Source organism: Kryptolebias marmoratus, linkage group LG14, assembly GCF_001649575.2.
Source record: "Kryptolebias marmoratus isolate JLee-2015 linkage group LG14, ASM164957v2, whole genome shotgun sequence".
Taxonomy (NCBI): Eukaryota; Metazoa; Chordata; class Actinopteri; order Cyprinodontiformes; family Rivulidae; genus Kryptolebias; species Kryptolebias marmoratus.
Window position 1 is genome coordinate 25,905,089 of NC_051443.1, and position 12,527 is coordinate 25,917,615.

General features: G+C 42.0%; 1 protein-coding gene across 2 annotated transcripts in view; it reads right to left on the bottom strand.

The window, feature by feature from the left end:
- Positions 1-5,618: 5,618 nt before the first annotated feature.
- dcc (DCC netrin 1 receptor) overlaps positions 5,619-12,527 on the bottom strand; it is a 167,240-nt gene continuing 160,331 nt past the window's right edge. For both annotated transcript variants that reach the window (XM_037979443.1, XM_037979442.1), the window contains exon 29: positions 5,619-11,678. In XM_037979443.1, the coding sequence (XP_037835371.1) occupies positions 11,589-11,678 (90 nt within the window). In that variant the 3' untranslated portion in view covers positions 5,619-11,588. The remainder of the gene's footprint in view (positions 11,679-12,527) is intronic.

Sequence of the window (12,527 nt, forward strand, 5' to 3'; positions counted from 1 at the left end):
GGATGGATGGATGGTTGGATGATGGATGGATGGATGGATGGATGGATGGATGGATGGATGGACTAACCGCTCTCGGCTGTGACTCAGGATGGGAACCGGGTCAAACAGCTTCTGTAGAACCAGAACCACAGCCGCCGCTCTGAGTCCAGGTGGGGGTTTGTTTGTTTGTTTATTTCTTTTTGTTTTGAGGTGAAATGTGTGTCCGCCTGTCTCCTCTGAAACCGAAGCGTAACAACCCTCAGCTGAAGCTAATCTGATTTCATCCCCTGTCACTTTAATGCCACTTTCATTTCCATCTGCAGCCGATGCAAACACTTCGGCTGCATGCGTGGGCAGCTTCTGCTGGGAGGAGGACCCGGAGCAGCACTTCTGATTTCCTCCCAACGAGGAGGAAAGTGACGCCCTAACGGCGTTAAATCGAGGGAACAATGAGCCGCTCTCTGTTAGGAGATGATACCTGAGAACGCTCTCAGAATTCGTTTGCATCATTTAGCCACAAAAATCCGATTAAAGTGACATTTTCCATCCAAAAAGGTCAGCTTCACCGAGTCATCACGATGTTCGGAAAATAAAATCTCATCAGACCGTAATTCTCCGAAGATGGTTTCCATTTTTCACATGTGGTCAGGCACTGAATTACTGACAAAGATCTGAAACATCTTCTGTGAAAAGCCGAGACGGACAGCATTAATGTTTTAAAATATGCCGGTTTTTGAACAGAAACAGGAAACTGGTCCAGTTCATGAACTTCTCTGCCTAATTATCAGCATATATCTCAGAATCTAATCACGAAGCAGCAGCAGCAACCAGAAGTCCCAGAAGAGGATATTTCTCAACTTTCTGCTCTTTTTCAAACCTAGATTTTAATTTAAATCCAGTCTTTGAATGCAGTTAAGCTTTAAAACCCAAATTCCATCGAATTTTAAAGATGCAAAACAGCAAGGACCATTAAAGTTTACAATATTCTGTCTGCAGGAAGGATTATCCAAACCATCGTGGATGTTTAACTTGTTTTGCGTCTCTCTTCGTGCTGACAGTCAGCAGGTTGTAGAACCTCCTCCAGCAGCAGAACTCTCAGTGGGTTCCTGGTTGTGGAGGAGTTGTGGCCCACTCTTCTTTCCAGCGTTTCTGCTCAGCTCTCTGAGGTTCTGGTTCTGGACCGTTCTGTTTGTTGGACAGATAGCCTCACATCTGACTCCAGAATCAGCCCAAACCATCAGCCCTCCACCACCGTGCTGACAGCTGCAGTGCATTCTGGGTAAACATCTGTCCTCTGGTCTGCAGAGGAGCCCAAACCATCAGCCCTCCACCACCGTGCTGACAGCTGCAGTGCATTCTGGGTAAACATCTGTCCTCTGGTCTGGTTCTGCTCCAGAAGTCTTCTGGTCCCTTCAAGTGGAGCTGCCATGTTGTTTTTAGAGAGAAGAGGCTTTGACCTTTGACCTGCTAACTGAGGCCTGTAGAGGCTGATGGAGCTCACTGCACGGTCTGACCTTCAGGGTGCAGATTAGCAGCTGTCTAATCTTCCTCTCCGTAGAACGATGGACTCCTGATGACCTTTGACCCCTCCCAGCAGCTGCTCCTCTGAGGTCATTGCTGATGTCTTTCCGCCCTGGCGTTGTGCTAACTCACCTGCAGCTCTGAGATCCGGAGGAAGCAGCGAGGCTGGATGCAATTCTTTCCTCTCAGCTTTAACATTTTGTTGTTTAATAAAAAGTTTTGATTTTTTCTTGAAGGTTCTTCCTCCCACCTGGATAGAGACATTTTTTTCAAATCAATAAAAAACATATTTTTAAAAATTCATCCTGAGGAGTGGGCCAGAAAAAACATTTAATTCACCGTAGCTTTGTGGGAGTAAACATAACCTGTTTTTTTTTTTTGGTTTTACTTGCTGTGACTCACTTCTGAGTCAGTTGAGTTTTACTTTAGTCCAATGAAAACTTGTGTTGTGTTAAATACCAGAGTGAGGTTAAAGATTCAATCTGCCCATCTGCCTGAATAAACCGCCAACATCTGTGCTGAAGAAAGGTTTCACTGAGCTGGAAACTTTACAACTCAGCTGTTGTGTTACGCGTCTCCGAGGAGCACGTTCCGCTTCTTGAAACGATTTCAAAGCAGGACCTGGAAATTCAGCCACAACACAGGAGTGAGTAAATAAAAGAGCTTTGTTTGAAAACTGCTCAACCTCAGCACGCCACAACAGGATCGCCAGAGACGGCTCAGGTGATCCGGGGGGGGAGGGGACAACGAGAGAACGACAAGGGTAGTCACAGGCAAGAATCCAAGAGCAGAGTCGAGCAGAAAAAGGTCGTTAATGGAGAGGCAGAAGGCAACAATCCAGGAAGCAGTCCTCCAGCAGAAAGCCAAAAAGGGCAAAGGTCAGTCCAAGGAACAAGAGCGGGGTCAAGGCAAGGTGAGACAGTCAGGGTTCGCTGGAAAACTACCAGCCTTACGCGTTCGATGACCTGGCTCTGGAGTCCTGGAGAGGAGGATATAAAGGTGGGGGAGCAGGAATCAGGAGACAGGTGCAGGTGAATATTACAGTCCTGGAGCTTTTTATCTACTCTTCCTTTTTGTTTTGATGCTCTGGTTTTCCAATGTTACGGTTCGATGGCTTTGGTTCAGTTAGTTTCGGACCTTCTTCTCTGACCTGTGTTCAGGTTGACTTCTTCTCGTAGAACCTGTCCGTTCACAGCTTCCAGGTACAGGGGTTAGACAATGAAACTGAAACACCTGTCATGTTAATGTGGGAGGTTTCATGGCTAACCTGGACCAGCCTGGTGGCCGATCTTCATTAACTGCACATTAAGAGCAGAGCGTGAAGGTTCAATTAGCAAAGTAAGAGCACAGTTTGGCTTAAAATATTGGAATGCACACAACAATATGGACATACCAGAGTTCAAAAGAGGACAGATTGTTGGTGCATCTGTGACCAAGACAGCAAGTCTTTGTGATGTATCAAGAGCCGCAGCATCCAGGGTGATGTCAGCGTACCGCCGAAAAGGACGAACCACATCCAACAGGATAACTGTCTGAAAGGGAGCTAACCCCTGTAGTTCTGCTCCGTCATTAAAGTCTGGTGGAACCTCAGGCAACATAAACTAGTATATTTATACAGTACATAAAAGAATCAACAATATAAGTTGTTTTATTTTAACTTTAAGGGTTGAGTAAGTTTGGATCCATCCCTTTGGTGAATGTTGGGTTGCAGACGAGACCCTGATCCGTCCACTTCAGGCCGAGGCTTGCCCCGACCTGGATGGAAACGTTCCACCTCGAACCGTTCTGTGTTTCTGTCTGTAATCAGGAGGCCGTGAAGCTGGCAGGCAGCAGATGGAGTTAAAAGACGAGCTGTCAGACGGTTCGTCCTGTGTTAACACGCTGGTCAGAGAGGCCGGCAGCTCGTCAGCTGACCTGCAGAGGAAACCTGCAGACTGACACAAAGCTGAGCAGAATGAAGCTTAACGTCCGCTCTCCAAGAACCAGAGCCTGAGCTCAGCTATAACATCCAGGATCTTTAAAAGGTTGTTGCATCATTCAGTCAGTCAGGCTGTCATCTCTCATTAGGAATAAAAATTATTAGAACTGAACTTAGCTGCAGCTCCAAACTGGTTTAACACAACAATAAACTAAACTACAGAAATGCTGAATAACTGCTGACATCTGTAGAAGAAGCTGGAACTGAGGACAGTAACACCAGTTAACAGAAAAATGACAGCGAAAAGACAAATCTAGCAAAAAGGTAGTTGCCTCTTCATTTTCTCTCAGCTGCTCTCTTTTCAGGTGTCTCCACAGAGAGTCCTCCTCCATCTAACTCTGTCCTCTGTCCTCCATGTCCTCTTTGTCTCTAACATCCTTCTGTCCCTCCTATGGACATGTCCTTCAACCTGTGCTGGACCTCTGATGTCCTCAGTCCTGATCCTGTCCATCCTCGTCCCTCCCAAGGAGAACCTCAACATCTTCAGCTCTGACACTTCCTGTTCTGTCTCCAAACCAGACAACATGGCTGCTCCCACCACTGTCTGGAAACCTTTCCTTTGACCTTTGACCTTTGTTCACTCCTGAAACTTTTCTCCATCCTGCTGGACTCTCTTCTTCACCTCTTCACCACCCTCCCTGTCCTCCTGGACAGATGAAGTCCTGCACCTCTGTGACCTTTGACCTTGTAGCCTCACTGTTCCACCTGCCTCCAGGTTCTCCTCCACCTGGTCCCTGTTCTCACCACATGATGTCCTGATGTCCTATGCAGACATCACAGTCCACGGAGACTCCTGCCTGTCCTCGTCTGTTAGTCTGTCCATCACCAGAGCAAACAGGAAGGAGCTCAGAGCCGATCCTTGATGCACTCCCACCTATCTGTCCCTCACCACTGTCCTGCTGTCCTCATACATGTCCTGCTGTTCTCATACATGTCCTGCTGTCCTCATACATGTCCTGCCCCAGTCTAACATCCTTCTCTGCCCCTCCACATGTCCTCAAACACCACAGCTCCTCCCTGTCGGATGATTTTTCTAGAAACTTAGCTTCTTTGGTGACTAACTTGAATTAGAGCAGGGGTCTCCAATCCTGGTCCTGGTCCTGGTCCTGGTCCTCAGGGCCTCCATCCTGCAGGTTTTCTTCGTTCCTCTGCTCCAACACACCTGATTCAGAGGTTAAATCACCTCCTCATGTTCTGCAGAAGCCTGTTAATCACCCATTGATTCAGATCAGGTGTGTTGGAGCAGAGGAACAAGGAAAACCTGCAGGATGGAGGCCCTGAGGACCAGGACCAGGACTGGAGACCTGTTGGAGACCATGTTTGTTGATGTTTGAATGGCGTCTGCAGGTTCAAATCTGTGCACACCGATACAAACCACCGACGCAGGAACCAGACCAGCACGACGCTCACACATCGGTCCTGAAACACCAAAAAATACTACAGTTAAAGGAGAAACATGATCCAACAAAGCAAAGACGCTTCTGTCCGTCAGCAGCAGAGCTCAGGTCTTATCTGATATATTTCAGGAAATAATCTTGACCGCCACCTAACCAACAGCACCTAAGAAGCAGAGAAATGACCGTAAATATTTACTGCTTTTCTGGAAACCTCCTCCTCCGAGCTGACAGGGTAGCCCTGCTCCTTCACCCCCTCCTCTGATGTTTAAAATTAATTTGGAGGCTCTTATTCTCGGACATAAACGTGCAAATTGTAGGAGTACGGCTTTGGGATTTGGTCTAATTCTAACTGTAGTTTTTAAACCCAAACAGCTTGAAGTCTGCAGATCAACCACAGACAGTCATGAATCCACCCCACGTTTGCTTTTGTATCAAAACTTTATTTATCAAACAAAAAGAATGAACCATTGAAATAACATTTCTATAAAAAAGACCATGGGACTGTTCTACAGTGCTTTACAAAACCAGCAATGGAAAACAACAGAATGGATAAAAACTTCATCTGAGATACGTCAACATCATCATCATCATCGTTCCCTCCCTCATTCAGACAAACAAAATGTTCCTTTAAATACTGCAAACACGAGTTCATTTTGGAAATAATGACTCAAGCTTTTCATTTAAGGATGAAGTGGATTCGCTCCCAATCTTCTGTTGAACAATAATTCTGGGCCTGTGTGAGCGGAGATAAGGGTCGTTTTAATTCGCCCTGATGAGATGAGGTGCAAAGCTTTGTTTCTGCCTTCTGCCATTTTCTTTTTTTTTTATGGGCTGTCAGCGTCGATTTCATGTGACATCCGGCCGAACTTCACCTCCTTTTCTTCAACGATTCTTTGTTATCGTTAGGCTAAGACCAGAGGAGAAACCCAGGATAATAAAAATGAATTTATCTTTGAATCTTTGGAGCCTCTCTCAGAAACAACAGGCGAAAGTCAGAGTTCTGCCTCATTTATGGGTCAATTTTCTACAAATTTACTCAGATTTCATTTCTTGTAGTCAAAGAACGTTATTAACATTTAAAAAACCCAGTTTGCTCGACGTGTTAGAGCTCAGAGCGTGTCCTGGAGGTGACTCTCAGCTACTACCACTCCAAACTTCAGCTCAGTGTCTGGAAAACTGAGCTGATGTGGCAGCCATCTTGGACAGTGCTGACTCTAAAACTGAACGTAACGGAATAAAAGCAGGTAAAAGTATATAAATACAAGGCTTGAGAGCAGCTCCTCTGCACACCTGAACTGTCGGATTTGTTTAACTTCACCTGAACGCACCAAAGCAGCAGCGTTTCCTTCCTTTAACACGCCGTAAAACGGTCACTGATGGATTATTTACAGACAGATTTTACATCATAACGAAACGCCAACAAACGTTAAACTTGTTGTGCTTAAAGATGTTTTACGACTCAAAACCACTTTTCCCTGTGGTGCATTCAGGTGCGCTCGGAGAGCTGAGAACTCATCAGTATCCATGCCTTAATGAAATGCAAACAACAACAAAAAAAAAGTACAAATTATATATTTTTTTAAACACAAACATATATAAAAAAGGTTTTCTAACAACAGTGGATTTAGGCAGAAATAAATAATAAAAAACAGGAAATTTAATCTGATATCAAATTTTCCCTAAATGCACTGAAACACCTACAGGAAATGTTTTTTTTACACAATAAAAGTGGACTTTGGCAAGATTTAGGTTTGTTTCTGTGTCACAATGAAACTCCATCAGGCTCCGCCCCTTTTTTGCCAAATAAAATCAAATAAATCAAAGTTGGTTTTGCTCCCTCTGAGTGACGGACAAACCTAACGTCTGTCAGCTTCACGTGTTGTGGTCATGAAGTTCTGCATAGATGTGATCAAAGCTCCGATCTACATGTTTTAAATTAAAAAAAGACAAATTTGTGGTAAACAAAACAAAATAATCCACAACAGTCATAAAAACTGAAACACAAAAACCTTTAAGGCAAACAAAATAACAGCACTTCAGTCCTCTTTTCACTTTGTCCTTCACTCAACTAAATTTACATATGCAGAAATATCACATGGTTATAAATAATAGATTTCAAGAGCACTCGAAATAAAGTAATAATATATTAAATTTGATTATAAAAAGTCACTTCTACTCTAGTGGAACTGTACACTGTAAAAAAGGCAGCTTTCTGTAGTGAAGTCCTGCTGCAGCAATGCTTCCTGGAGAGTCCAAACACAAAACACAATAAATAAATAGATAATTAGATAGAAAATAAAGTATTTGGGTGTTTTAAGTTTAAGAATCTTTTTTTTTTTTTTTTTACCAGAATAGAAAAGTAAAATTCTGTCCTTCTGAAAATGGAAGATTTGTTTTATTTTCTGTGAATGTTTAAAGGATGGTTTTATTTGCACAGTGATTTAAAAAATAAAAATAAATAAAAACGGAGGATAAATTGATGAGTGATTAATAAAAAAAACACAACTTTACGGATTTAAAGGAATAAAGGTAACTTTGTCGTACAATCTTGAGTCATTTGGACTTTTTTGTTCCTTAGTTCTGCTTCACTGTTTTAACAGAACTGTATTTATTTATTTATTGTTTTAAATGAGGGTTAATGTTGCCTGAAAGGAAATGTTTACTCGCTAAAAGGGTAAAAAGTTCCCGAACAGGTTTATTTAAATCATATATCGTCCATCCCTAATTTGCTTTGCTGAAACTGAAGGAAATCCTGATTTTCTTACATCAGAGCCGCGGCTCTCAGACTGCTGCTGGCTTTTATTTGATACGTTTGAACCGAATTCATGAGGAGGCAGGAGGAGGAAGAGTTTGTTGTAAACGGTCGAGGTGGCGCGGTACGAAGGGTTCGAGGACCGGCTGGAAGATTAGAAACAGGTTTAAAGATGTTTAAAGTCTGCTGAGGCTGAAAACGTCTCAGTTGCCTCTGGGGGAAAGAAATGTTCTGTTCCGAACAACTCAAACATAAAAGAACATTTTAACATTTTACAAAAAACCTCTAATAAAGGTGGAGCAGAGTCCGATCCATCCTGCAGGCAACAAAAGGAATAAACATCTTTAAATGAAATGTTTAACCCTTTGTGGTTTCTAATAAAAGATGACCAGGTGTTTATTAGATCTTGAGTTTTATGTTTTATTTAAGACTAACATGAAAAGAAAACATCCACCAGGGGATTTAATTAGCTTCTTACAGGTTCTGCTTTAATCATTACCTCATAATCTGCTCAAACTGCCTTTAAGACATTTAATCATTGAGAGAAACTTGTTTTAAAGTTTAAAAGGACGCGTGAATGTCTGATATTACGCACCAATTCAGAGTGAAAATGTGTACATTTCCATCAGGAGGTGAGAATTAGGAATCTAAAGGTTCCTCCAAATATCTGAACAAAAACATTAAATTTAGTGCCGACAGGGTTTAAAGTTTCTTTTCCCCAGTTTTTAAACCCTGCAGAGGTTAACAGCATGAGAACAAACAGATTTCAGCATCTGACCTTTAAACTTCAGCTCATCAGCAGAGTCCTTTAAAAATTCATGTCATTAAACAGAATTTATTTTTTATTTCCGTTTCTGAAAACCTCATCTGGGACTTGATATGAGTTTCAGAAGAATCAGTCAGAAATCTGCCTGATTGAGTTTCTAGAAGCTGATTTTAAGAAATAGAAAAAAGGAAGTTTTTTTTTCTGGGTAAAGTGTTAAAAACGACCAAATAATCCAGTTTTCCCTCCAGTTTCCTCCTGTTTAATGCTGTAAACTCTCCTGTTCGGGTTTTAACTCAGAGGAGGAGGAGGAGGCTGCTCTTCCTCGTACTGTATCTCCCAGCAGATGCTGATGAGTTTGATCCCCACGCCGTCGTCCCCGCCGCCGTGACGCCGCGGCGAGCGTGAGCTTGAATCGTAATATTGAAAACGTGGTTATAATGAATTCCGGGCGCCGTTCCTCTGCGCCCGAGCGTCCGGAGCAGACCTGAATATGAATTCAGCTCGCTCCCTCGGGCTTCCTGCTTTCATCACACAAAGATAAAGGTCTGTAAATTACAATATGGTGGCTGCGGCGACACCGGCGAACACGAAGCATACTGATGGCCTGATTCTCTGATGCTTTTGTTCTCGGTCGATGAATGACTCGTCACTTTAAGCTCCTGCCAAAAAGATGCATTTTTACAAGTCGTTTAATCAGGAATCGGCTCCAGTCCGGCTGTAAAAACGAGGGTTTGAAAAGTGGATTGCTGCAGCAGCGTAAGAAGACAAAAGAGAGCTTAACCCAGAAGCTTTCAGGGTTATTTTTCACAGTGTACACCTGGCTAGCTTCGCTTCTTTTACAAACTCATCTAATCCTACGCTAACTCTCAGGATCAGCTCCCCGACCCGCTGTCGGTACAAATCAAGCTGTTTTTAAGAAAGAAAAGACATCAGATCACTGATATCCCCACTGAAATCTAAAACGATGCAGGTTCGCTTCCTGCCAACGACTCCAAACTCGGTTTCTACAAATTAATCACAGATTCTTGTTGGTTTGAAGGCTGCAGATCGGAACTCTCACTCTGCACGGCACCAAATGTAAAAATAGACTTTTGAGGAATCCGCTCAGTCTTTTTGTTGCTTTTCTGTTATTTTTCTACAAAAGAAGCTCCCCCTCTCTGATGGGATCGCTTCATGAAACTTTAACAGCGGCTCATTAAATCCTGCTGTCACATCTTCTCAATCAACACAACTCACGTCTTCTTCCGCCTCTAAAAGGGAATGCCAAGTTCTGATTAGAGACTTAAACAGTTATCAGCAAATAAGTGATAAAAAATATCAACAAGACGAGCAGAGGAGGTCAGATTTATCCGGATTTTAAGAACCGGAGCTGGAAAATGTTGAAGTTTTACCAAAAAGGTTGAATAATTTATAATTAAAGGTTATAAAAGAATAACTTTAATATGAGTCCAGCCTTTAATAATTAAAGCCCTGACGGCGCCGCTCTGGAGATTTCTTCTTCGTTTTCTTTGCACAAAAATGATGTAATGCTCCCGGCTGGCCACTAGGTGGCGATAAGATGGATTTAAAGACAAAAGACAACCTTAACCCCGACAAGCGGGGCTCTTTTTGTCAACAGTTCATCTTTTCTGCACACGGCTGGAGCTTCTTAATGACAAAATAAAACAAAATAAAACAAAATAAAAGCCTTGAATGAATGCATATCACCCGCCGCTGTTCAGGCTACAGTTTGCAGCTTTGGACAAATAATTAAACAGTTCTTTGTTTAGCTCAGTCAGCCATTTTTAAACTGGACTTCACTCCAGAGGCTGTAACGATTACTTTCTGATCTAATTAAAATCTGTTCAGCTGGTTCAGGAGATATTTTACTAACACTGCACAAAAATACGACCCTCCTGTCGCCTGTTAGTGGCGAGCAATAAGACGGGAAAAATGGCGCCATTGTTGTTAAGTAAAATAACTTATCATCCAAACAGACAGCAGCTAAAAGTCGAGTTTTTAGAAATCTCCGTTTAAACGTGGATAAAAAGTTTTCTAACACATCTGGATCTGTAAACACAGTATTTTCTTCTTCCTGGAGAACGTTTTCTCTCTCGCCCCCTAGTGGCGTGGCAGGAGTATTTTCACCTTTTAACAAAAATAGTTTCATAAACAAAGTAAAAAAATCTCCAGAGTAGAGCAGAGCCATTTAAAAGTTCAAACTCCAGCTGATAATTCAGGCTTTTCTCTACTTTAAATTAATGCGGCTGACTTTTTCCTTTTTAATAAAAATGACCTTTAAATGGTTCAAATCTGCAGGAAGGCTTTTCACTGATATTAATCAGCTCATTTTAGAGTTTTTTTCTGCCGCTCGGTCAGGATGAGGAAATATATTAAAACCAAATATTTGTGTTTTCCATAAACACCTTCCAGCTTGTTTTTATGTTGCACCGATTCTATTCAGCTTTTATTCTGAAAAGCTTTGAGTTCATGACTCCATTTATATCTTTCTGCTGCCTGTTTTCAGTGATTGTGAACAGAACTGTAGTTTTCCTTCGTATCCAGTCACAGTTCAGTGCAGAAAAACACAAAGAGATTCTTAAAATGAGATTTTGGCAGCAACAGAAGCCCACGTGTGGAGAGACTGGAGTTCTTCCGGGTTTCTGGGAGTTTACAGAGACTTTTAAAAGGAAAAACTGGCCTCGTTCAGCAGAATCATCCTTCCTGTTTTCTTGTAAAAAAAAAAAAAAGAAATATTAATGAAAAACAGCATCTGATGTCACCACGACGTGAGAACTGAAGTAAAACTTTGGTGGCTGAGGATGCTTTGTTGGTTTTTTTTGTTTTTTACTGTAGATTTCTGGTCAAACATCCTGTAAAACGATGAAATAAAACGTGAGGTCCAGTCCCAGTTTCTGCTAATAAATACCCCCAACAGGAGAGAGAGGAGAGACGGTTTCCCTCCTTTCCTCCCGCTGCATTCAGGGGAGGCTCGAGGCGTGGGATTTTTCAGCTTTTAATGTTTGAGGTTGAAGAATCTAAAAGAAGCCCCGCCCCTCAGAAGGAGTCCTGTTTGTAGAGTCGATGCAGTTTTGATCAGTTTTATCAAACCCGGATCCCAGCAGGAAAACCTGGACTAGAACTGGTTCCGATGGGAGGAGGAGGAGACCCTGACTGACCCGTCGCTGCCGTCCGGGTTCGGGCCGGGAGCTGGGGTTAGAAGGCGGAGCCTGTGATGGCGTTGAGCTGCTTCATCAGCCCCTCGAGGCTGGCCATCTGCTCCGACAGGTCGTCCTGCTCGTAAACCTGAAGGAAACAAAAACAAGAGTTTATAAAAACTTTGGACTTGAAAATAAAATCCAACCCTGCTCCATTCAAGGCTGCGGGCGATCAGAAATAACACGTACCCATTTGTTAGCAAAATATCTCTTAAAATAATCAGAACGTCTCCAGCTGATGAACCCAACGACGTCAACTCTGATGGGTTTAGTTTCTGCAGATTTCAGCTCTAAATGATGTAAGAAATTAAAAATAAACCATAAAATGGTTTATTTGAAGTTTATAATGTTTGCTGAGAAAATTTGGATGAATTACTAAAACCAGTAGAAAAAGAATGAGTTGGATTGAAAACATGGTTTGATTATAATAAGTTGTCATTAAATGAAGGAAAAACTAAATTCATGGTATTCTCTGGTAATCAGAGCTATAATAATGTAAGGTTACGTATAAACAGAGTTGAAATTGAAAGTTTATGAAACTAAATTTTTAGGACTTATTATAGCCTCACATAGATTATATTAGAAATAAAGTTGTAAAAACTACTGGAAAATTGTTTAAAATAAAGGATTTATTAAATGTCTTTTTGCTCAGAGATCTGTGGAAACAAGAAGAACTAACATTGATAAATTAGTCAAGTTGCAAAAAAAATCTATGAGGCTTGTCAATAATTCACACCCTCCAGGATTTCTATTAACGCAAAATCAAGCAAACCCCGCAAAATCGCAACTTTAACCCAATATTTATTGTTTCTAAAGTGATTCGCCACCGTTTCTGCGGTCTAGTCTCTTCTTTGTGGGTTTGTGTAGCGTGGAATACAAAATAAGCCCAAATAACTCAGGAAGAAGACACGTGACGTCACTTCCTGTTAACATCAGA